At 40.1% G+C, this 27,504-nt stretch overlaps 1 protein-coding gene across 5 annotated transcripts in view; it reads right to left on the minus strand.

Annotated features, from left to right (window-relative positions):
* Window positions 1–27,504, minus strand: part of DAAM2 (dishevelled associated activator of morphogenesis 2) — a 246,966-nt gene that overhangs the window by 119,764 nt on the left and 99,698 nt on the right. For all 5 annotated transcript variants that reach the window (XM_060754094.2, XM_067464194.1, XM_060754095.2 and 2 more), the window contains one exon: window positions 18,421–18,626. In XM_060754094.2, the coding sequence (XP_060610077.2) occupies window positions 18,421–18,594 (174 nt within the window). In that variant the 5' untranslated portion in view covers window positions 18,595–18,626. The remainder of the gene's footprint in view (window positions 1–18,420; window positions 18,627–27,504) is intronic.

A 27,504-nucleotide genomic window follows, 5' to 3' on the forward strand; every position in this document is an offset into this window, starting at 1 on the left:
GGCAGAAGCTGGGGCTAACAATGCGAGCTCACCCTGTCCCGTGGATTTGAACTGCCAACCTTCCAGTTAGTAAGTTCTGCAGTTTAGCAGTTTAACCCACTGCACCACTGTGCAGAGTTAGGGTACAAATAATCTCTAAAGTATTGTCGAAGGTTTTCATCGCTGGAATCACTGGGTTGGAGTTTTTCAGGCTGTATGGCCATGTTCCACAAGCATTCACTCCTGATGTTTCACCTGCATTTATGTCAAGTATCCTCAGAGGTGTTGAGATCTGCTGGAAACTAGGAAAACGGGGTTTGTGGAGTGTCTAGGGTGGGAGAAAAAACTCTTGCCTGTTTGAGGTAGGTGGCCAATTGAAACATTCTCAGACCTTTCCCTTTTGCAGGGGCTAGGAATGCAGGACCCTTGTGAAAACTGAAAAACAGTGGGATGGTGACACAAGAGGATACTTCGCTAGCAATCTCTAGGTTCTTCAATGCAACTCTATGCTGAGCTTCCCTGAGAAGTTGGCCAAGGAATTGTGCTTGAGAACCTACAAATACCTAGAGGTTATCTCTAGGAATCTTGATGTCTCCAAATGTGACTCTATGGTCAAATTCTGGCCAATGATCACAAAAGAACACCAAAGGAACTACAGATTCCTAGAGAGAATAAATTATTCAAACCGTAAATAATCAAATCTGCTAAAAGTTACACGAGCAAATATAGAGAGTTGATTGTATTTTGCTTCAGAAATAAACTCAAGCATGAACTTCTGCTGCATATATTTTTACCTTCTGCTGCTTGCAAGCATGATTCTCAGAATCCTAACACACCCAATATTCTAATTTTAGCCACATTTTTGTGATTCTTCCCTCCCCAACCATAGGGTTTTTTTCAAACTCTTGAGGAGTGGGAGCTCTGGGAAAGAGTTTGTGTTATGTATGTTTTTCATTTCACTTTAAGAATAGTAACTCACTAACCCATGTTGTGTTTATGTCAGTAGAGTGTTCCGGCTTGCGTCTAGGTTTTCCTATTTATAGGTGATTTTGACAGAAGACTTGCTATAAGAAGCTACTTACAGGACTAGTTATTCTACTTTTAATGAATGGTTTTTATAATTGCAGGGTCATTTTTGAGAGCCTAGGTGGTTCTTTACCCAGGAGTTTCCACACCAACATACTCACTTTTATAGCTTGTCTCAAACTCAACCCGTTCCAGCTTGCAGCACTGTCTGGTTTTGTTTTTTAAAAGGTCCACTGAAAAATGTTGTTGCCATTTAGTCTATATTGAAAATTATCCAAGAAAATATTATTTAGTTCCAGACAGAATGAGTAATCTATTTTGTTACATTTGTTTCGCTCTGAGAATATTCATCATGTAATATTCAACTATTGTGAGAAAATACACACAAAATGTATAAGCAGCAAAAGTCGACAGTGATATGAGGGGCGTTCATTAAAGATTTCCCCTGACTGACTTCCTGTGGACCGAGAACAATGAAACTTGGTACAGTTATTAGTTCTCCTCTACATAGGTGCCACCTAGGGACACACACTTCTCCCATATTTTAAGCAGCTGTAAACACCTTGCTTGTAGAAGTCAGCAGGTTGCTCCAAAAGCCACGCTGTGACTTTGGAAATGCTTTCCTTTCAAAAATAACTTTATTTTTGGAATGAGATGGAAGTCCTATGGTGCGAGGTCAACTGAATAAGGAGGATGCAATAGAATATCAAAGGCACAGGAGCATGCTTCCATTTGGGCAACATGTGAGTTGTAAACTGGTGCACTGTCTTGCAGAAGTTGGACACCGTTGGTAAGCATGCCACATCTCTTGATTTTGATGGTCTCCCACAATTTCCACAGCAGTGAAGTATAGTATTATTCAGTGATCATGGTACCTTTGATAGGAAATCCATCATTACTACTCCGTGCTGGTCCCAAAATGACCTTGCCTGCCGAGAGTTGGGCACATGCTTTCTTTGAGGTGGTGAGCCATGATGTTTTCACTGTATCGACTGGACTTACGATCATAGTGATGAACCCAGCTTTTATCCTGTGTCATCAGTCTGTTGAAAAAGTTCTCCTGGTTTCCATGGCACATCGTCAATAGAACCTGAGAGCATTTGACTCGTTCCTGCTTCTGGAAAGGTGTGAGGAGCTGGGGGACCCAGTGTGTGGATACCTTATGCATGTGAAGATGGTCTTTGATGATTTTTTTTTCACAGACCCCACATTAATCTTGACATTTTAGGTTAGGTGACAAATGGTTATGAGGCACTTTTCCAAAATGGCAACCTCCACTTGCTGGATGGTGTGTTCATCAATAGCAGAGTTGGGTTGCCCTGGAATTGGAGCTGTTTTCACTGAAGTCTGACCACATTTGAATTAACAATGTCAGTTCTTGATTACATCGTATGATGGGGAAGCATCGCCATCAACCTCTTTCATGTCATCGATCGTCCCCTTTGGTGTGCAGCCTTTCAAGTAAAGGAACTTGATGACTGCTCTGTATTCCACTGGGTCCATTATCAACCCACACACCACTTCCGCACATGTAAAATCAAGAGTGTTATCAGTTCTGAGCTTTAAATTGGCACTTAACCTATAGAGACTTATATAATTACAAATGTGCCGTTTCGGCGTGCTGTGATAAATAGAAGTCGGTCAAGGGAAATCTTTAATAAATGCCCCTCGTATCTTAAAATTCAGTTTTAAAAAATAGTAAGAACAGAGCATTTTCAAACATTAAATGCCATATGGAATAGGACTAATCTAGGTATATCATGCAAGTCAACCCATGGTGACAGACAGAACAAGAGAATATCAGAGCACATTGGGATGCTCACATTGCTTCCTGGGTAGGGAAAATCTGAATCATAATTAAACCTACAAGAAATAAAACTAGGAGATAATTTGAAGGATCATTGTGACTGAGTAGTAAAGTATGATAAAGTGCACTGCTGATCTGCTTGCATGAATGCAACATCACAAATATCGTCCTTCTGTGTGTAAAGACAAAGTATAAAGTGTGATAGTAAAATTCTGTTTCTGAATAATTGTCATACATTTGATCACACATGCACACTGCAGCTACGTTAAGTCAGCCATGACTACAGTGAATTCCACCCCTGCCAACACCTGGAGCTGACACTTTCTCTCAATCCCTTCTCAGATAAATGTTTTTTCCTTCATAGAAGCAGCCACATGAAGAGGAGATTTTACATAAAATATGAACATGCAGAAATGGTGAGCATAACCAATAGCAAGGAGCAGGACCAGTAATTTGATATTTCAGTCAAGCATGACAAGAGTAAAGAACCTTTACGGAAAGCTTCCCCTCTGCCCTTATTTATACAATGGTCTCCACTCCACCTTCACTGCAAACAAATGTTGATCTATCCATTATGTAGACACCGCTCCTTTGTACACAATATAATGAAATGAGCATTACAACCTTCCTCATAAGAGTGAAGCAGAGGAAATTCAGGGATCTCTTCCCAAGTACCCTATTTTTGGAATCCATTTACACAATGCATAGCAAAGGGTCAAGAAGCAATGGGATAGAATGGTATGGAAAGCAACAGCACGGCCCCTTACCATCTATTTTAAAGGGGACACACACTGACTTTTACATACACAACCCATTCCACATTTTAACAACACATTGCTCTCAAAGCAAACTTCCTCTAGTATTTAGGCTAAATGATTGGCACCAGCTTTAGCTCAAGGGAAAAAGACAAAGATAACATGATAACTATCTTTAATTATCTGAAGAGATGCCATATAGAACATGAAGCAAGACTGTTTTCTGCTGCTCCAGAGACTAGAACATAAACCAATGCATTCAAATTAGGGGGGGGGGGGGAAATTCCACCTAAACACTGGAAATAATAATTTATACTAAAGAGTCTAAAACAGTGGAATAGACTGCCTTGGAAGATAATGGACTCTCTTTCCTTGGTGGTTTTTAAACAGAGGTTGGGCTGGCATCTTTCAGGAATGCTACAGGTCTATATTTCTCCAAAGCAAGAGGTTGTACTAGATGTACTAAGTGTCCCTCTCTGGCTCCTTCTACACTGCCATAGAAAACCCAGATTAGCTTCTTAAACTGGCTTATATGGCAGTGTGGACTCGAATAATCCAGTTCAAAGCAGATACTGAGATCTGATCCTGGGATATAGGGCAGTGTAGATCCAGTCCCCAACTGTGGAATTCAGGATTTTACATTTCTAGTTGAAATGAAATTTTGAAGACAAAGCTATAAGATATGATTCTATACAGACAGCCTTTCTTTCTGGCAAGAAGAAATGAGATGCATCTGTACTAGCATTTCATTTTTCCAAGTATTACGTATTATTATCTGCCATCAGAATGAAAGAGAGAACACGGATTAGAAGTTTATAAACAACCTTCATGGCCAAGCATATTTCTTTGCAAAAATGGAAATGGAGAACCACACTGTTTCTGGAAGAATATGAAAGACATTGAAAATTTAAAAAAAACTTACAGGAACGAACCACAAAGCAAAAGGTAGCATTCCATATAACAGAAGCTTAACCCTCTGATCTATCAGATTGCTTCCAACTTCAGAGTAAACTAATACAATTGGGTACTCCAGAAATTCTTCTTTCCTAGCACTTCTCTGACTCACCTCCCTGGATGTGATTATCCAATTGCATATGGACGGCAATATCAAGAATAGAAACTTTATTTTTTTTAAAAAAAATACCCTCTTAAACATAATGTCTACGAAGAAAATAAAACATTAAGAAACTGCCAAGTGAGCCAGCATACTGCTGGCCATAGAGACTGTTTTTGATTGTTCAACATTTTTGGGATAAGCCTCTCCCACAGCTTTCTACCAGACTGCCAGCAGGATCCCCAAAGGCTGGTCTTGAGCAAGCTTCTCAGTTTGTAATTTATCACAGTCTTGGGGTTAATGAATGTAGACTAAACCAAGCTCTGTCTTTTTTGGCCTTGGAGAAATAATAGAAACAAAGGGATATAAAGAAATAGATTATCAGCCTTGCGCTGTGTTCTTTTCCAAAATAGGAACCAATACAGCATAACTGTTATGGTGTTAACATGTGAATTGAGTAAGACCACATTGGAAACAAACTATTTATATTGCCTGGCAGTGGCAGATGCATTCTTGTATTAGAAACAGGAACATTTTTAAAAATGGCCCAGCTGCAACAAATGCACTGAAGAATTCATTTTGTGACAAGAAATGCAACCTCTTTGGCATAAGTTAGTTACTGTGAACTCAGGTCACACATTTTGCCCAATAATAGGTAGGTGAAGAACACACTCCAAACAAAACATTTGGAATTATTTTAAACCTGACAGTTATTAGGTGTCAGGATCAATTCCCTTCAGTACTATGGGGAATGTTTACTCAATGTGCAGTCAGTTCTCCACACTTGCCAAGGTTAGGAGCCCACACAAGTGAAAACCTTGAATAAAAAAATGGATGTACTTTCATCTAAGAACACCTCCCTAGAAATAACTAGGTTCTCCAGCATGACCTCAACTTGAAAGTTGACTTCAGAATCATACTGGAGGGCCAATGATTCTATGTCCTTCAGCACACCTCAATGATCTACTTCTGGCAGAAAGTGACTATAGAGTCATACTGGAGAACCCATGGATTCCTACAGAGAACATTTTAATCACATCTTTATGCCATTTTTATGCGGATGACACACAACTCTACTACTCCTTTCCACCTAATTCCAAGGAGGCTTCTCGGGTGCTGGACGAGTGCCTGGCCGCTGTGTCGATCTGGATGAGGAAGAACAAGCTGAAGATCAATCCCGACAAGACAGAGGTCCTCCTGGTCGATCGTAAACTGGATCGGGGTATAGGGTGGCAACCTGTGTTGGACGGGGTTACACTCCCCCTGAAGCCACAGGTCCGCAGTTTGGGTGTCCTCTTGGATTCTTCGCTTACACTTGAGGCTCAGGTGTCGGCGGTATCTGGGAGGGCCTCTGGACAACTGAGACTTGTGCGCCAGCTGCGACCATACCTCGTGAAGGCAGATCTGGCCGGGGTGGTCCACGCCTTGGTCACCTCTAGAATGGATTACTGCAATGCGCTCTACGTGGAGCTGCCCTTGAAGACGGCTCGGAAACTTCAATTGGTCCAGCGGGCAGCAGCCAGGATGTTAACCGGGGCCCATTATCAAGAGAGGTCTACCCCTCTGTTTAAGGAGCTCCACTGGCTGCCATTTATTTTCCGAGCCCAATTCAAGGTGCAGGTGCTCACCTACAAAGCCCTGAACGGTTTGGGACCACCCTACCTGCGTGACCGCATCTCCATCTACGAACCCACACGCTCACTCCGATCATCTGGGGAGGCCCTGCTCGTGATCCCACCCACGACGCAAGCGCGTTTGGTGGGAACACGGGACAGGGCCTTCTCTGTGGCGACCCCCCAACTTTGGAATGCCCTCCCAAAAGATCTCCGACAGGCCCCTACTTTAGCAGTTTTCAGAAGGAACCTAAAAACCTGGCTGTTCCGATGTGCCTTCCCAGATTAGGAATTTCCCCCTTCCCAAGTCCTAGAAGCACCTTAGCACAACCGATGTTACTGCACACCGCACCTTTTAATCCATGTTCCTCCTGCCATCTCAGCATTTTAATCTCTGTACCCCATTGCGCCGGCCGAACCAGTTTTAATTGTGTCCTGAGGTAGTTATTGTTGTTATTTGCTTGATTGTTTTGATTTGCTTTGTTTATTATTGTGTTATGTTTTATTGTATTGTGTTTTGAGGCTCTGGCCTGTGTAAGCTGCATCGAGTCCTGCGGGAGATGCTAGCGGGGTACAAATAAAGTTAATAATAATAATAATAATAATAATAATAATAATAATAATAAAACCCACAAAAATAACATCAACAAATGTGGAGAGCTAACTATCTTCTAAATCAAGGGCTCTCAAAGCTATGGAGTCCTTTTTGAAGCAAAGATTTATTGTGGAGGCCCAATAAATGCTTTTATACTATATTATATTATGCATATATATCAGGCATGAGCCAAGCCAGTGGCAGATGGATGGAGAGTGTGTGTGTGTGAACTAATTCACAAAGTCCAAAAAAAGAAAAGAAAGAACAATACAGTATTTAAAATGAAGAACATTTTTAGTTAACATAAACTTAACAGTATTTCAGTGGAAGATTCCAGGGCCCATCCAGTCCAACCCCCTTCTGCCATGAAGTAAAAACACAATCAAAGCACCCCCTGAACAGTGAGAGGGAAATAAAGTTTCAGAAGCAAAGAAAGCGGGAGGGGAAGGCCGGGTGGCAAGGAAAAGAGTCTGGGCAGCAAGGGAGGCAGAGGAGAAGGGGTATATGCCCTGAGAGGATGCTGTTGCTGCTGTTTCCAGAAGCTCAAAACTTTATTTTCCCTGCATTTCTCAGGAGGGGGAGAGAGGAGGAAGCAGGACGCGGCATGGCACCCTCACTATCACCAGTGGAACCCCAAGGGCTCCACGGAGCCCAGTTTGAGAACCCCTGCTCTGAACTGAACTACCACTACCCTTGCACTGAAAGTGAAATTCTTCTATGATCCCCAAATTTTAAAGATAAGTTATCAATTGTCCCTTTACCTTCCAGGTGTTGTAGGAATCCATTGTCACAAAAGTAGGGCAACAACTGTGTTTGTCATTTTTGTTTCTGTCTACCCATTGTTGTTTTGTATTTAATTAATCCTTTAATTTAAACGACTTTGCAAGGAACATGGCCCTTAAAAAGCCTAGAAGGCAACATAGCTTTAAGAAGCAGCTATTTTATAATGAAGTATTAGAGTTGCACTTGGTTTTTCTTCTTTTATTTTCTATATTGCAAAGTGTTTCATACACTTTGGGAGGTTTTTAGGTTGTTTTTTTAAGGAATGTGAAAACAATATTAGCGCTACCACTACCATGCAAGAATTATTTTTGTTGAGTGAAGATACAGTTGGGAAAAATGTAATCCTTTCCGATAAATTGAAATTGAATATACAAGCCAAGCAATTTGAAGGGATGTAGCAGAAAACCTCCAAACAGAGAACCAAGTCTCGTGGCATATGTGTCCACCCCCAGAAATACCCCAAACAGTTCTAAATTCAGAAAACTTCAAGCTTCCAAAATGTCTCAGCAACTCCCACAGTCAAAGCTTTGGAACAGATGTGAATTCTTTATTCAGAGATAAAGAAGCAAGACCCCTGGCTGTAATGGACCTGAAATGCTTCCATGTAGTGGAAGGTTCAAATTTGCTCAACAGGCCCCAAAAGTCAGAAGGACTTTTTCAAGGTTTCACACAACAAACGAATGTCTCTTGCATTTTTAATGGTGACTGTCAACTCAGTGGAGCTGAATATGCTACTGGGTTTGCACAGCAAGGAACATGGTTTAGGTTGTCTGACACAAGAGCCTCTGGAAAATAATATAACACAACAAAATATGCTGTTTCAGCAGAAATCCCCTCTCAATGTTCTTATTTCCCCATTTCTCCCTTCTCCTCATCTTGTTTTGCTTCACCCTCTCCTCTGTCTTTGTTTTCAATGAGCCCCTATCAGGGAAATTAGGTGTGGGAAAGGTTATTAGGAAATAGCTGCTACTTTTCCGGTCTCCCCACCCAGACCCTTTTCCTCTTCAATGGTCATTTCTGTTTGGCTTTCTAATGCTAATGAAATCAGGAAAAAAAACTCTCCAGTCATTTGTGCTCTGGTTCCAGCCCAAGAACATAGGCAGGCACACACCTCTCTGATCACTTCCTGCTCAAAACAAACATCGGCCAGCATTATGCCACTGGACCTGTGCCAGGAAAGGCTCAGGGAGGGAAGACAATTACTGCACCCGGGTGAGGGCCCTGTGCCATAAGCAAGCTGCATTTCCAGGGAAGGGCGTTGGTGTCACCCTCTCACTTCCTCAGCAGCTCTGTCCCCCTTCTATGCATCCTATTCATCCAAATGACTTTGCTGAGCAAAACTCTGGCTGCAAGGCAGTGCCTTGGCTAACCTTTAATTCTCTCTAACGATGTTATGTAAAAGCGCCGAAGGGATGACAAGAGCCCTGCTAATGAGAATTATTGAAAGTGAATTAAGAGGGCCAATCCCCACGTGGCATCCCTGTTGCAACGCAGCACGACCAGATTTGCCAAGCTGATGTCCTGTCACCAGATGATAGTTGTCTGTTCAAAGATCTCCACAATATTTCCATGTAACTGTCTTGAAATATCAGTAATATTGTTAAAATTCCAAATATGCTTGAGCTTCTTGTAGCCTTTCTGAAATATTAAAGAGCAACGGTCCTTAGTGGAATATACTTTCGCTGATCTTTTGTATGTTTTAAATTATTGTATTTGTTTGAACCGGTAAGCCATGTTTAGGAGAAAGGTGGTTAGAAATAAAGTGAATCAGTATGATTTATTTCTGCATAAACATGATTAGTTGGGTAATGATAACCAGCTGATTGTCCACTACTGAATTTGTTAAGTTGATGGCACTTGCCCTTGTTTCTCTTTCAGCTTGTGAGAATAATAATCCAGACACATGGCTGATTCCTCCACCTATACAAGAGCCTGCCAAACCAGTGATGAACCACAAAAAGAATGGATAGCTTGATTATGAAACAGTCTACTGTTTAATGATTTAATCAGCTTTTATAGTAGCTACAAAAAGCTGACCACTATAAAACCTGGTTCCAATTTAAAAGGCATCTTCCAAATTCAAACTCAAAACCTTCATAGTCTTGAAACAATGGTTGAAACCACAGGTGCTTGGAAGTATAGCATCAGATCCCAGTTTAAATGACCCTAATTAAGGACAGATATAGCACTCCCTCAAAACTCTGCCTCTGATTGTGGTTTTAACCCATTCTTCACTGCCTTTCACAGTCTACAGGTCTTTGACCCTTCATGGAATCATAAAGTTGGAAGAGACCTCATGGGCCATCCAGTCCAACCCCTTGCCAAGAAGCAGGAAAACTTGCTCAAGGACCAGAGGTCCCCAAGTAGGTAATCAGAACAATAGGCACTCTAGTCAGTCCAGTATAACACAGTCAGTGTCATCTACACTGTAAAATTATTGCAGTTTGACACTATTTTAACTTCCAGGGCTCAATGCTATGGCATCATAGGAGCTGTCATTTTACAAGGTCTTCAACCATCTCTACCAAAGGGTGCTGATGCCTCAGCAAACTACAAATCCCAGAATTCCATAACATTGAGCCATGGCAGTTAAAGTGCATCAAACTGCATTAATTCTACAGTGGAAATGCAGAGTCTGTGATGCTACCAACTATCGCAAAAATCCCACCCTGATTCAGTTTTGCATTAGGACAATGGTGGGAATAAGAAGGCCTTACAGAAACTATTGTGACTGCACCTCTCAGTACTTCTCAACATTCTCTAAGCTATATATGGCTGCTGAGACTTGTAGTTAACCAACATCTGGAGGGCTCCATGACTGTAACTTCCAAATTAAGATATTTGAATTATGGAAATCTCAAGATCTGTTGTAATTAGTAAAATGACAGAGAAGCAATCCAATGGGCAGGACAGTAACTCACACTCTTCAATTACGGAATTCTGCTTTAGGTAACAAACCACTGGCTTTTTGCCAGATGTGTACTCTTTCACACTGCAATTTGCTGAACAATTAGAGGAAGTCAGTTCATTGTTCAGCTGCAAACAAGGGTGATTGATTCAATGAAGTTAACAGAAATGCTATTCCCCCACGACTTTCCCCTCTCCCATCAACCAGTCAAATGAGTACATTATCATTTCTAACTAAAATAATATCTAATGAATCTTGTGTGTGGAAAAATCACTGGTTTCTGGAATACTATGAGAATTGCTCAAAAATACCTCAGTTATACAGTTAATACAAAACTTATGACCAAACAAGCAATGTTTTAATGATGCCAAAACTATCAACCTGAATTGGAGTTCGATTTTGATAGAAGGCCTTGTATATATCAAATAATATTCTCAGGCAAAGCAATTAAAATTAATGTGCACTGTGACTAAGTTAAGAACTAGAAAAAGTAACAGTATCTACAAAACACCACCTTACAATAAGCTACAGCTGTTGGAAAGAAATAACAGCCCATCATGTTTGGCAGAGACTGAGAAGCTGAAGAAACACAGATATAATGGAAAACTAATTTAATCCTACAAAAAGAAAGGGAGACTACTCTGCTTTCCCTCTGCGATATTCCAAATTATCTTCACTGGACCATCTATGGACTCATGTCTTATAGACTGCAACTCCCATATTTTCCCTGCCCTAGGTTATTATAAAATGCCCGCTATAGATTGTGAACAGCCTACTGGGTGGGGGTGGGAGTGAGGCACCCCTATAGGGAAAAAGTATCAAGGGGGATAATTACCATTACAGATGGGTCAGCTTGGAACTTAAACAGGCGTGTCCAGGAAAATTATCAGGGAAAATATATTTAGGGGAACATGGGTAATATCAGGAATATCAATAATAAACCTAACAGTATTTCAGTGGAGGATCCTAGGGACCATCCAGTCCGACCCCTTCTGCTATGCATGAAAAGCATAATCAAAGCACCTCCTGAGAAGTGGGAGAACAATAGGGTTTTGGAAGAAAGCAAAGCAAGGGGGAAAGGATGAGGGAGACAAGGAAAATGCTTTTGGTGGTGAGGGGACCAAGGGAAAAAAAGCTTTTAGTGACAAAGGAGACAGGAGAAAAGACTTTTGGTGGTGGAGGAGATGGGGGAGAAGCAGGAAAGAGGAAGAAAAGCTTGGGGGGAGGGAAGAGGAGGGAACCATATGCTTCACAGAACCCAAAGGTCTCCACAGAGCACACATTGAGAACCACTGCTCCAAAGGATAGAATCATAATTCAAAATGATCTTAACAGATGAGAGATGCACCAAAGCTGACAAATCAAATTTTAGGAGGGGAAAAAAATGTAGCATTACACTTAGGCAGAAAAAAATGAAAAGCATAGATATGACAGATGACATCTGGCTTTACAGTACCACTTCAGAAATCCATCTAGGGATCTTAGAACAGCACAAGCTGACCATAAGTCAATATATTAATCTCAGTTAATTTTCTGTCTGGGGGTGGTGACGGCCGACAGGGAGCTCTGGCGTGGGCTGGTCCATGAGGTCACGAAGAGTCGGAGACGACTGAACGAATGAACAACAACAATTTTCTGTCTAAAAAAGTAGACTGGAGAAGAATGGAAGAGGAAGGATAGGTGTTTATAGCCCATGAAAAATTGGGATACAAGTTATTGTAGTGTAGAATGTGATTTTTTTTATTCAACTAGTGAAATTACTCATTACACGGATCATCACATAATAGGTAATTTACATGTTACTGTTATTGCAATTCAGAATGGTGACTCATTAAGATATTTTATTTATTTCGGTCATTTCTACCCTGCTCTTCTCACTCCGTAGGGGGCACTCAGGGCGGCTTACAATTTGGCACAATTTGATGCCAACAGTTACAATAAAATGCAATAGCAATAACACAATAGTTAAAAACAAACAATTAATACAGTGCAATAGAATACAATAGAATGCAATACAATAAACTAAAACTATTCTTTAGTCAAAATATTCTTTAGTCAAAAGTTACCCTCCTTTTACTCTTATGGAGAAAATACAAGAAACTGCTGTCCAGTTCTCTCATGTGGTCAATTCAGATATTACATCTTAAACATTCTGAGGAAAATGCAGTCTTTTCTTATAATAGCCACTCATATGGCTATTCTGTAAAAAGTACATTACTTCCTCATTATTCTGTTGCTCCACAACTACAATTTATGATGGACAAGTCCTGTGCTTGTGCCACACCATCGATTAGTATTTTTAAAACGTTTCCTGACTGTAAATTAATAAACTAGTTTTAATCTATGAATACAAAAGATTTGGAATGCCAGACTGCCACACAATCTAATCCCACCTTGGCTAATTCTAAGTCTTTAAAAAGTCTACTCTTCTGCCAGCCACTTTCTCAACAGTGCTGTTCTCCTACATTTCTGGACTGGCTACTAGTTGACAAGAGTTGTTATTTTAACAGCTCAAATCTGTGGATCTGCACGTGGCTTTCACACTTCTATTCCTGGGAATAGAAGGTTGTAAATCTTGCAGTATCAAAGCATATAAAAAGCAAGTTATTGCCACAAACATATGTATTTCAGCAAGCCAGGGAAAACAACGTGAGAACTCTAATTATGGCCTCTTATAGTACCTTAAACGTTTAGGGAAAGGAGCTGAGGAATTGGGGAGCAACTCTATCACTGTTTTGTGACTGACATTGAGAGTTCTTCCAGAATCTCCTCAGTTTCCTGTTCAGTCGATAAATCTGTGCAAAGAAAAACATATGCTGCTACAACAGCCCACAGTGCCAACAGGCACACAACCAGCTTGGCACATGCTGCACAGACCACCAACTGCAGCAGCACTTCATTACAAGCAGTGTGCATGGTGCCAAATGGGAAGAGAGAAATGGGGAGGTAGCCAAGGCAGACTGGAACGATGGCCTTCAGCCAGGTTCCCCACTGATGGGATGCAGATCTACAATACCAACATCCTCAAAAATATGGGGAGGCCTTCCACCTTCCTTTCCTAGGCACTGGGAGATAGATAAGAAGGAGCTCACTTTCATTTCAGAGCCTCTGTGGGACAAGGTAGAGTCTGAATAACTTGTAAAGCGATTAAGAAGTTCACATGACTATATTTTTTTGCTCTTTCCTAAGGAGGGTTCAAGACTTGCAGGTGAAAACAAAAGAGCTCCTCATAAATGTACAGCAGAGTAACTTATCATCAGCAGAATGACCCAGCACATTCTGGGTCTTTTGTTAGTAAGCCCACTTATTATAAATAAGATGGGAATTTTGTTAATAAGTGTCTTCCATATGACGCTTTTCTTTGTAGTAAATTAATATGGTTGCACTATTTACAAACCAACTAGGACATTAAGATCATCTGGGGAGGCCCTGCTCTCAGTCCTGCCTGCATCACAGGCGCGCCTGGCGGGAATGAGAGACAGGACCTTCTCAATGGTGGCCCCTTGGCTGTGGAATGCCCTTCCTATAGATATCAGATCGGCCCCCTCCCTATTGGCGTTTCGGAGGAAAGTGAAGACCTGGCTGTTCAAACAAGCATTCGATTAAGCAGTGTAATTAATATAGGAACACGGATTAACGGATGATGAGATTGGATTCTGATTTTACTGATGAGACACTAATGATTGTTATATTGATGTTTAATTGTTGATGATGCTATTGTTTTAACTGTCCCATAATCGTTTTATGATGTTTTGCATTGAATTTTGCTGTTGTTAACCGCTTTGAGTCGCCTGAGGGCTGAGAAAAGCGATATATAAATGAAGTAAATAAATAAACAAGGTTTCCATGGCACAAATAAAGTTTAATGTTCACACTGGAGCTTCACACACAAGGCCTTCCCATAACAATGTCTACCTCACACTCTGAGGCCTTTCTCTCACAGTGAAGCCTACTACTACTGAGACCTATTCTCCCAGTGAGGCGTTCTCTCACATAGACTTCTCTCAGACTGAGGCATTACTAAGCAACAGGCACACCTGCTTATATTGAACTATAGCTTTTTCTGAGTCATTGCATCCATTTAACCCTTTAAGTGCTTGACTCACATTTTTGTAATTAAAAATACCTACTTAATTTTTAATATTTCAGACAAACAACACTCACACAGGCAGGTAGCATTGGAAGTAAATTTGTGCATCTTTGCTTCTCTTGTTGTCACACTGAATGAGAAACTACATAATTATTCTTTTTGCCTGAGAAATTGCAAGATATTTCTTTTGAACGGAGTTTTCATATTTGCAAGACCAATTGTGCAATGGCAACATTTGCAAAATTATAATGGATACTGCTCCCTTTCATGGGCTTTTAACAATTAGAATCATCAATCGGATTTATTTGTATCTTTTTCAGCCATTAACCAGTCATCTGGTCTTTACTTCCTGTATATGTACGGTTTGCTTAACAAGAGGAAAACACAATAGCTTTGCAAAGAGATATTTCTAAAACAAAATAAAGAAAATGTGACAAATAGAAAAACATTCTCCACCTTTTCCCCATATTGGAGGTGAGAACTGTTACAGAGATGGGAAATGGAAAAAAGAGAATGGTGCAAATATTCTTCATCTCACTGGTATATTTTTTGTAACTCAATTAACAAAGTCATATCTCTGGCAAGGCACTTCGCAACATATAAACTCCTAAACTCTAATGAAATATACTGGCAAATAGTATTTCTACTAGACATAATCTGAAATATCAGAGACAAGAAAAGGTGGTAGATAAGGTGAGAGTAATTTTATCATGGTTATAGTTGGAAATACATCTTACATCAATACATGCAGGGTGATACATATGTTGTGACATCAATCATAGACACAGCAACAAGCGAGTCAGAAGAACGGGGAAACCCAGGGGATGGTAAAATGAAAAAAAAGCAATGGTCAGGGGGTAAGAGGGGTAATCAAGACAAATAAGAGACAGCAGCACATCTGCACAGAAGACATATGTGGAGAGAAGGCATCTGGTTGTTCAGTTTCCCAAAGATATAAAACAAATTACCTCCTTCTCAAGAAATTACCTTCTTAAAAAGAATACATACTAGGGCTAGGTTTGAACAACTCAGTATTATGATGCAAACTGGGCATTACTGCAACATCTCAAGAAGTGAGAGATTCTGCATATGGGGAGAACAAACTGTGGAAGATATCGAATACTTCTTAATTGACTGTCCAGCATATATTGAACTGTGATACAGATATTTACATCCAATATTATCCAATTGCAGGTCCCCCAACAGAAATGATCTTCTGACATTCCTCTTGCAAGGACAGGAAAGATCCACCATAATCAGAGTAAGCTTTTTTATTCAGAAAGTTATCAAGAAAAGAGCACATTTCCTGAAAGAAGAACCAGGAAAATAAAATTCTGACTGTAAATAGAAGGTCAGCTGCTGCCCTCTCCCTTTTGCCTTGTCTTTTACTTGTGTTATATTTTGAAATGGTCATATGACTGGTCAAATAAATAAACTATTAGTATTACCTCCAGATTGCCCATGGAAAGGCAGTAAGTGATGAAAATAAAGAAACCCATTCTAAAATCCTCATAAGTTTAAATAAATGGGCAATTGTGCAAAATCTTGAAGCATCTGTCTTACAGATGAACAATGCTGGTTTCTAGGAAGACTGGCTAGGGGAGGTCAGCTTCTAGCCTAGTGCTTCTCAACCTGTGGGTCCCCAGATGTTTTGGCCTTCAACTCCCAGAAATCCTAACAACTGGTAAACTGGCTGGGATTTCTGGGAGTTGTAGCCCAAAACATCTGGGGATCCACAAGTTGAGAACCACTGTTCTAGCCCTTAAAAGCCAAATTCAAAGAAGGCATGCTGGTTGCTGTCTGAAAATCCGATAAAGAAAGCCTGTTTTCCCAGTCCATAAAAAAGAACAAATTCTTCCATCATATACAGAGGTGGTTGGAACTCCATGCCAGAAATTTGGAGATAATTAAATTGATAAAATCCACAGAATATTCAACTGCCCTAAAATATCCTACTAGTGGAGTAGCCAAGATGCTTCTCAAGAAAACAGGTAAAGCATCCAAGAGTACTTGAGATTTGCAAAGCTGATTGCAAGACAGACCGCTGGTTCTTATACAGCAAATATGTGTTTTCACTGCTTCTTTAAAAAGACAGATAGGGGCAGTGACCCACATTTCAATGCTTAGCACAAAGATACGCTCATGGCTTTTGTAAATACAAATGCCGTCAAATGCAGCAGCGTTTTATTGTACTTTTTACAAAGCAGATGGCAAATATCAAAGGCCAAATGTAGCCTTTGGGCATACTTCAAGGGGTCCAGCAAAATATTTGGCACAGTAGGAATTCTCTGCCTGCATCTCAAAAGGCTCTTCTGTATGTAAAGATTGTGTAAATATGTGCTCACACTACACTAAACTCCAGTATACACTTGCTAATATTTAACACACAGCTTTTCCCCCAAACATTTCCAGGTCATTGATTTATGCTGGCCCCCTCACAGACTGAACTTTTATAATTCAATTAAAAACTCAGCCTTGCCAATCAATACAAAATGCAACCTGCTTTCTTTTAACGTGTACAAAGAAGAGGCCACTACATGGGCAAGCCAAATTGGCCTTGCAGGCAAATCCTGCTGCCTGCAAGCCTAGTTTCCATTCCAAAGTGCCATTGCCCTAAACACCCACAGCTTTTTTCCATTTGGACATAGCTTATATTACTATAGAATCCAGGAGATGCTTCATGCATGGCATGTTTCGCACGTTTCCTCGCTATGTGGAAAATATCACAGCAAAACTATAAACAAAACACGTACAGCATTGCTGAGAAGTGGAGCAAAAATGTTTGTGTTTCCACAAATATGTTGCATGCAGATCCAAATGACTAAGAATGTGCCAGTTTGATATTCGAACTAATATTAAATTGGAGTGGGGATGACTTCCAACTCTGATTCTACCCAAATCACCCTCACATACTTCTCTATCCTTAATGCTATTCCATTTCCACAATGACATGCAACATTTTTTTAAAGCAAATCCTCCTGAAAAACATGTTTTTTCTTTAAAACTTCAAGTGCACTTTTTAATTTGTTTTTTTATGTTAAATGAATCATGGGACAACAGGTGGCAAAAGTACAGAATCTAGCTCAATGGGACTCACGCCATTCAGTCCTGGTCATTGGGTAAGGGTTTCTGGGACTACATATATCTATAAGAGGCATGGGCAAACTAAGGCCCAAGTGCTGGATGCGGCCCCTTGGGTGCTTACCTCAGGCCCTTCTCATTTTCCCTGTCCACTTAAGGACATGGTACGCCATCATGTATTTGTGCCCAAAAGACAGGGAAGGCACATGGTGGCTGAGAGCCCTCTGGAGCACTCTGCTACTGCGTCTCGCCCTCCTCCTAGTATAATGCCAAGAGGACAGCCCGAGGATCAAGGGAGGAGACAGCCCTATCCTTAAGACAGGAGGACAACTATAGGATTACCCAGGCCCTGCTTTCCCTCCTTCTGGCCCTGCCCTCTCCTGGGCTCTCCCCCTTCTGGGCCTGCTCCACCTGCGTGTACCCAGCTGTCCTCACTTCTGGCCTGGCCCAAAATGTGGCCCTAAACCAAAAAAAGTTTGTCCATGCCTGATATATAAGATCAAAGATTGGGCACCACTAAACTAGCAGATACCTGACTGTCAACTCATGTTTTATTTTAGATATGTGGATGTGTGGATCAAGGATTTGCCCACAGAAGGCCCGCAGGATACCAAGAGATCTAAGTTTATTTAAGGTTTTAGCATAATGTTGGAAACGTTTACAATAAAGTTAGAGAATAGCCTTTATGAGAACCTCTTGCCACAAAGCAAAATTATAAGCACAACTTACCACAAGCTCAGAAAACCTGGCATTGAGTTCTTCTGGTGATGGGATTGGCACAGAGAACTCCAAAAACTGCAGGGGGTTGTTGTCCTTAAGGTTGATTTCAGGCAGGTCACTGCCCCCAAAGCAGCAAAGAAACCCCAAAGCATGGCGATTCCTTTTTCGGGGAGCCATGTTCATGGTGATGTAGGGTGCTATCTAACAGTCATGATCTGTAGACAAAGACAGAGAGAAAAACATTTGAAATGCAATCAAGAACCAGGCAGGGTTTTGGTGTGGCAAGATGCTGCTGCTGTTTTTAGTAAGAACAATTGAACAAACCTTTGAAGAAATATGAGCAATGGAAATATACAGTATGTTACATGGACTACTGAAAACTCTGAATGGATTATTGGTTATTAACCCCTTTCATCCAAGTGGGTTTTTTACCCATATTTAAACTGACTATACGAAAGGAGGAGCTGCAAATGGCATTTAGAATTTCTGGTTCATTCTCTTTCTTGCAAAGCATTAGCAATTATAATGCTCTTGTTCAGAGAAACTATTTTAAGGGAGGAAATCCCATCAGAGAACACTGATATGTCAATTACAATGTTACAAAATGTTGGGTACCTCTGCAAATGCAGCAAGAGAACATATGCAGGAATTGAGAAGTTTCACAGGTTAGAGGTCCTGTGGGAGGAAGGAGAATTTAAGGGAGAGAAATGATATTGTAGCTCTATATAATGGTTGCTTGGGGGGTGGGGCTGAGGGTGGCTAGTCATTAGATCAGAGAACCACTAATAAAAATGGTATGGCCTAGTTTGCATGGAATGATAAATACTAGTAACACTAAACCTCAGACTCATGGATTCTGCTTTTTCTACCTATATGGCCACACTGAAAGTTGATAAATAAATTCCCATTACAATAAGTCATAGTGGGACACTGCACTGCATCTCACCTCCAAGCGATGGTTAATTTGATATACAGTAATGTATGCTGACATGGGAAAATTCAATTGTGATTATGAGAAAGTTGAATTCAAGTTGTGAGAAAGGCTGAAGGCCAGGGTCACCAAATAAGTTTTCTCTGAAATGTCACCTGTTCATCTGTAGGAGAAGCCGAGGGGCCTCTCGGCATAGAGGAGATAGTGGTATGTCTAGATTTGTTAGACACCAAAGAACATTGAAACAAGCATACAATATGCCCGGCCCTGTAGTGAAAAGGCTGGTTGTATTCTCTCGAACCAGGATGAAAGCAGACTGCTAGCACATGGTAGCAATAAGGAAAGAAAACATTTTTGAAACACAATCCTAAGAGAAACCAACAAGTGCTGAGCAACATCCCCCAAAAAGGTCAAATGAAAAATGGATGGACTACAACACATAGGAAGAGGAACATGGGATAGAGGTCTTTCTACAGTGATAAAACTGTAAGTAAAGCATGAACAATCATAGAGATAAAGTGTAGATACCAAATACTTTGCAACAAAGAAAACCCATATAGTCAAAAGATATCAGTAAAATCCCATATCCTGGTTTGAAACTGCACCTGCAGGGAAGATCACCTCTATCTATGAGAGCCATTGCTGGCCCACCTTTGTGGTTCCCTAAAATGTAATAAGAATATGGAAAACCACAAACCAAAATGGCTTACTAAAGAGGTACACAAAGTGCCTGTCCCTATGCCTCTATGTAATAACTTCAACAATGTAAGGGAAGACATTCCCTGCTGCCCATCAATGGCGTGAATTTCCTGTGAACTATCATCTCCTGATTACAAATTTTACCAGATGTCCTTGAAGGTAGGGCTATACGGATTAACACAAGTGGTAGAAGGTCAATCTCAAGTTATTCAAGATGTATGAAGGCCAAAAATCAGTTCATTACATATACCTCAGAACTCACCATCAAAACCCTATCCATGAAGCCTAGGTTCTCCATACCTGCAGAAAACCTAAAATGTAGCACCATTCCTACTATTGTGGGAACATTTGTCCTGAGCTAAGAAAGTTACTTTTAAGAATAGATTTAATGGCATGTGATACCCACGCAAAATTGGCTTCCAGAGCACCCAACTCCCCCTGCTTCATTGTGAATGGTTTCAATATGTCAGTATATTAAAAAGTAACTTTCCAATCTCTATTTGTTTAAATACAATACTTCCCATTTTCTTCTGCAGAAAAATAATATCATCATCATGAGCTGCAGTAAATAACCCACAGTTTCTAATTGCAACTTTAAGGGCAGGGCATTGTCCTTTGAACATGAAAGCAGTTAAGCCGTTTTCTTCCTACTCTTGAGTGCTCACAAAAATGCGGACCTAAGTGCACAAGTTAAAGAGCTGATCTTGCAAGCTGAGCAGACTCAGGGATGAAGTAGTTAGATTGCCGACAGAGAGACGGGGAAGGATGAAGAAGAGGGAGTCCTTGGATCTTAGCACACAACATTGACTGTGAGTTGTACATCCAAACAGGAAGTCTCCTGCCAGGAGTTTGAAAGGAAGGATCTGTGCAGTCCTCACAAAGCTGCATATTTTGCCCTTTTAAGGGACTTGTTGTTTTGACAGTTTGGAGGTTTATTTGTGTTATTTGCCCCCTCCCCCATGATTCATCTTTTTTCATTTAATTGGCAGGATAAACCATATTTTGAGAGTAAATAATTAAAGGTTCTTTTAAGAGTTTGGCTCCTTTGAGCACAAGGGCACAAAGGCTGGAGATGGCAGGTAAACAGAATCACTCAGTATTGCATCAACAGCAACACAGCTGAGTTTTATCAGGCAGGCTGTCGCTATTGGTTCACCCTAACCTGCCCTGGGACATACTGCTTCACTTATTTGCCTGAACAAGGCTGCCTTGTGCTCTTAGAGAGGGCAAACACACAGGCTAGAAAGTGGCTTTTCAGCACTAGCATCAGAATGAACATATCACGTTGATTCAGCCACGTGTCAAAGATGTCCAAGTAAATCATCTCTTTCACTACTAAATGCTACTGTCATTTAGCATTTCTCTAGATCCTCTTCCAAACTGGATGAGCCGTCTGCTTTTATCCCCACTCATGAAGGTTTGGGATTAATTTTGCAGTTTATTAGAAAGACAAACTTAAGTGTGCCTGGCATCTTCAATATTTGCATTAATATGTTTTTGTAGAGAGCTGCCAGTGGTTTTTCAGACACATTCCTAGCAATGTAGGAATTGCAGTGCAAAAGGTCAAAAGCTAGCTAAGTGTGGGATCATGCAGCTCCAAGACACCCACACAGAAACAATCCATAATGTCTCTCTTATTATTATGCAATAGCATAATATGTGTAGTTGGAAAACAAGAATTGAAACAGAATGTTGCTTCTTGCCAGGTATTAATGGATTTTTCAACCCTGCAGTGTTTCTGATGGGCATTCTTGAAAAAAGAATCACTCCACAGAGATGTTTTAGATGAGCTTCTACATCCTGGTGCCTTCCAAATGTTATTGCCTTTAATTTTCATCAGTTCTAACTTGGGCGGCTAAAGGTCAAGAAACCTGGAAGTTCATGTTCAGAAAAGTTGGGATTCCTTTTTTACATTGCTACCAATCTTTTATATTAATGCAAATCTCAAAAAAAGTATCTTGCTAAAAAAATCCATTCTATCTTTATGTTGCCTTATGGTGATCCCATGAATTTCACTGTATTTTCTTAGGCAAGAAACACTTCAAGGAGGTTTTGCAAATTTGTCACCTACATACAGCACCTGGGGTTTGTTGGCCGTCTCCTATCCAAGTACTAACCAAGACCAACCTTGCTTATCTTCCAATATCAGATGGGTCTAGTATCATTAGAATCACAGAAGCATAGAATTGGAAGAGACCTTGTGGGCCATACAGTCCAATCCCCCCCTCCCCCCGGTTACTGCAGTTTATTTATTTATGGCACTTGTAGCCCGCCTTTCTCAGCCTTACGGCAGTTAAGACCATTGAAATCATAAACAGAATCCTTAGCTATCAAACACTGGTTTATTCAATCCAGGGCTAAATTTGCTTACTTGGCAAAGCAATAAGTAGATAACAGCCATTATCTTAAAAGTAGATACTACTACTCTTTTCTGACTAACCAAGTATACAAGCTGTAAGTACCACGGTCAGTACCCCAGGTGTAACAGCTGAGAGAAAATACAACAACCCTAAACAGAAAAACAGAAACATGCCATTTCAAGAACTCCAGATTTGTTTTCGAAGAGAAATACAACTCCTTTTCTAAATTATCACGATCCATCATTTCTTGATCACCTTGGCAAACCATATACAATACTGTATCAGTATGTGGTTCTGAGCATCAACAGACATTCTACCAATTCTGGACAGACTTTTAGAATAATATCTGGTGACATGACAAAATTGACATGACAAGTGTTCCAAAACAACATATAGTGAATTCAGTGCCACATGGGATTAACAGTTTCCACTGACTAACTGATCCAAGGAACCATGAAATAAAGTTGTCTGTCTAGTGATCTCTTGGTCACTTAGTAATAGTGTGGTCCTAGCAGCTTATCAATCTTTTCCTAATTCCTTCAAGGCCCAGATATAAATTTAAACTTCCATTCCCAGTTTGAAGTAGGATGTAATATCCCAGTTAGTATGTGATACTTGCTACTTGTCTGCACCCTGTATTTCCTACCTAGGTAAAAGAAACCATGAAAACGAGAGATCCTGCAGATATCCAACCTAGATTCAGTTCTATCATGACCAGTTGTTGAGGGGAAATCTATAGTACTCACAAAAGTAGCAGAATTCTCCCAAAAGCAAAGCAGTAAAGCTTTATAGCATCATTCTCTATTACTTAGGACCCTTCCAGACAGGCCCCAAAATGTGGGACCTGTAAGGCTTTCACCAGAGGTGTCTAAATGATGCCTCTGGTAAAAGAGAAGTCAGAACAATTAATTAAAAACTCCATTAGACTCAGGCCTTCCTGAAAGGTCCAGGCCTAATGGGGCCTATGGGGATTGACTCCTGAGTAGTCCTGGGACTACCCAAGGGTCAGTTCCCGCAGCCTGCTCAGTTTTTTGGGCTCCCCAGCCTTAAAAGTTAAAAATAAACTTATCAGGCTGCTAATACGATGCTCTGGCAGAAATGATGTCCCAGGAGGTGGGGGGGGGATCACTCCTGCCCCCCCCCCATGCTGAACAGATAAACAAAGAAAGTGGGGAGGAGGGAAAAAGACAACACACAGTATGGCTCCCATGTCCATGAGAGTGTTTCACAGTTCCATTTATTCATCTGTGACAAAATATGTCCTTTCCAGGCATTTTCTAGGTCCTTTATGGTATTCTTAAAACAAAGGTCCTTAATTTCAATAGGGTTTGCTACCATACAGCTTTGCATATCCATATACTAGCCACCCCCTGACACGCACTGCTGTGGCCCAGTCTGTATATATGTGTTTTGTGTATATATGTGCATATATGTGTGTGTATATATTTGTGTATATGTGTATATATGTGGTTTTGTGCATGCATAATTTTTGGGTTTTTTGGCTTTTAAAGTCTTTTCTGCTGTGTTTTTCCAGTGTTTTTATGAGTATTGGTCACTTGTTGGCCTGATAGGTGTATTATGTCCAAATTTGGTGTCAATTCATCCAGTGGTTTTTGAGTTATGTTAATCCCACAAACGAACATTACATTTTTATTTTTATAGATAATCCAGGATTGTATCCCCCTCCGGCTATGAGGTTCATATTTATTGCAGAGTTTCTCAAACCGTACTCTTCAAGATGTTTTGAACTTCAGCTACCACAATTCCTAACAGCTGGTAAGCTGTCTGGAGGAGCACAGTTTGAGAAACACTGCTTTAGTTGGTTCTAATATCTGGAATTAGAGCAAACAAACTTTGTATATATTGTTAAGGCTTCTGATTATGCAGAGTGAGAGATATAAGGATTTCAGATTGTGCTTAGGAAATTTAAATGGAGGACTTATTCAGGTTCACATCAGCATGAGAGATGAGCTAGAAACACTCTAGATTATTATAATGCCTTACAAATTGTCACAGAAGGCTAAATCCAATTGTCCACTCCAAGCAGAGTAGCCTTGCTAAACCAACAGAAGCTTGCTATGTCAATAGTTACACAAAGGCCATTGATTCAATGGATTTGTTCTAGTTAGAACTGTTAGTCACATGCCAATATACTATGACCTATATTGAATTGCCATACTATAAAATATTTAACAGTAAATGTTCAAAAAATCATCTCTGTTCCAAAACAAATTGGGGAAATTTTACAAAGCTACAGAATGCAAGAGTCACCTAACACAAAAAATAAGGAAGTTTCAAGCAGAGGAAACAAACTGGTAATTATCCAGATTTACATTATGGAATATAGAATCATAGAATATAGAGTTGGAAGAGACCACATGGGCCATCCAGTCCAACCAGTCTTACTATATAGGAAAAGCACAATCAAAACACCCCCACAGATGGCCAACCAGCCTCTCTTTAAAAGCCTCCAAAGAAGGAGCTTCCATCACACTCATAGGGCCCTTCCAGATAGCTATATAACCCAGAATATCAAGGCAGAATAACCCACAATATCTGCTTGGAATTGGAATATCTGAGTCCACGCTGCCTTACGAAATTATATAACTTGAAGATACTCAGCATACAGTCAAGATCTCCTACCAGATGCATCTCAGAAAGACGGTTTTGACAGCTTACAACAAAGGAGCATCTGTAACACCAATTGACAGTTTATAGCTAAACATAGCTTCATTAAGATTACTGTTCCTAATGGTTCATTTTGGTCTGTGTTGCTTCCATTTCACTGTATACTGAACCAGTGTGATGTGACATAGTGTTCAGGTTGCAGTTAAAATACAACACTGTCTGAGCTCCATTAGCACAGCCTTTTTTCGAACAAAGCAGAAAGTGTTCAAGGATTGTGACATTCATAGAGATGCTAAGATGATTGTTTATAATGCTATTGTCCTTCCAACTCTATGGTACACTTGCAAAACATGGGCCGTCTATGAATCTCACTCGATTTCTGGAACAATTCTGTCAGTGTTACCTTTGAAAAATCCTGTAAATATCTGGGAAAAACAGACAGACAAATGTTAGCATTCTGGAAGAGGCAGAGACCACCAGCACTGAAGTGATGATTCTCCACCATCAACTTCATTGGACTGGCCAGTTGTCCAAATGCCTGATCATTGTCTCCCAAAACAGTTTCTTTACTCTCAGCTCAGGAATGGAAAATGGAATGTTGGTGGATAGCAAAAGAGATTTAAAGATAGGCTTAAAGCTAATCTTTAAAAATATGGCATAAACACCAAGAACTGAGAAGCCCTGGAACTTGACTGTTCTAGGTGGAGGTCAGCAATTACTAACAGCACTATGGTTTTTGAAGAGGCACAAATAGAAGGTAAAATTTATTTATTTATTATTATTATTATTTATTTGCATTTGTTAACCGCCACTCTCAGCCCGAAGGCGACTCGGAAGAAATGTGCCAAGAGGAAGGCGCATCAAACACACCCTCATCGGGACCACCTTCCATCTGAAAATCTATGTCCCCAATGTGAAGATTTTTAAACCTTTGTTCCTTTAATCAGAATATTAGTAAAGGAAACAAGAACAGTAAGAATAAACTTTTGATTACGCCAGTATCTCTTAAGACTCTACCCTGGGAAGACAATCTTACTTGGGCATGAGTGATAGCCCATGAGGTTTCAGTGGCTGATGATTGCTCCCATGTCAGTGGGGTAATTTATTCTTTCTAGATATTATTCTGAATCTTAGAGATAGTCAATGTGCTCAACTCTATCCCAAAAGGGATTCAGCATCTTAAATAGTAACTTTTCTATTCAGACTAAAACTAATACTGACACTGTGGACACTATTAGGCTATTCAAGTGAGAACTGAAGAGATTTAGGGTCAAATTCATATTTACTCCTGAATCTCACTTCGTAACCTTTGCCATACACCTAATAAATCACATGTGATTATTGTGGCATTGTAAAGATGTTAAAACCTTTGCTACACAAATTAGAATATCAGTAAATGAAACTACAACAGTAAGAATAAATTTTCTATTACTCCGGTATCTCTTAAGTATATTACTATAGGCTGAGTATGCTGTATTCAAAATGCTTGGGGGCAGAAATAATTTCAGATTTTTTAAAAATTTTGGAACACCTGCATTTGTATATACATACATAATGAGATATCTTGGAGATGGAACCCAAACACAAATTTCATTTTCTCATATACCTTGTACACACAGCCTGATGGTAATTTTATATAATATTTTAATATAATTTTGCATGTGATATAAATTTTATGTACACTGAACCATTAGAAAGCAAAAGTGTCATTGTCTGGGTAATTCATGTGAACATTTTTGGAGTATTTCAGATTTGTAGATAAGGGATGCTTAACCTATACCAAAATCAATAGAACCAGTATGCTTTTTGATATTAGTAGATGAATTCCACTTGTGGAAAAGTGCTATTTTGTTCATATCCTTCTCATAGACATCTTGTTTGCCAATATTTTAACAAGATGCTGGATTAAAGGGGCTTTTGTTTGTATTCAGGTCAGTTCTTCGGTTGTTGTGGTGTTATTATGTCTACTAGGGATGCTTGCAGAAATTCCAGGTCAAGATAATTTTGTGATATAACACTATAGTGTGTTGAGTACTAAAAGAGTGATTCTATTCTAGTCATTAAGAGCAATCACTGGAGGAAAAAACACAATCACTATAAATTAAACATTTGACAACTCAATTCCTGCTCATTTGCTGCCACTTTTATACATACATAATTTATTTAAAACTGCCAGACAAACACCATTCAGATGAAAAAGTACAAAAAAATAATGCCACTTTAAAGCACAGAAGGCGTTTAGGAAATTATGCACTGAGATAATCAATGGGAATTCCTTCCAGAAGTCTGTTTACCATACATGCAAACATCTTCTTGGCTCACATAGTCTTGGAGTTTCCTACAAACATACAGAAGTTCCTTCCACTGCTGTGAAGTAGCATTTCCACCCTTCCTTGGCCTGTTATTTCCCACTCAGCCGAGGGAATGGACCGGCCCAGGTCAGGCGCTGGAGGCTGGATCTTTGCCGGAGATCTA

The sequence above is a fragment of the Anolis sagrei genome, chromosome 1 (assembly GCF_037176765.1).
Source record: "Anolis sagrei isolate rAnoSag1 chromosome 1, rAnoSag1.mat, whole genome shotgun sequence".
NCBI lineage: Eukaryota > Metazoa > Chordata > Lepidosauria > Squamata > Dactyloidae > Anolis > Anolis sagrei.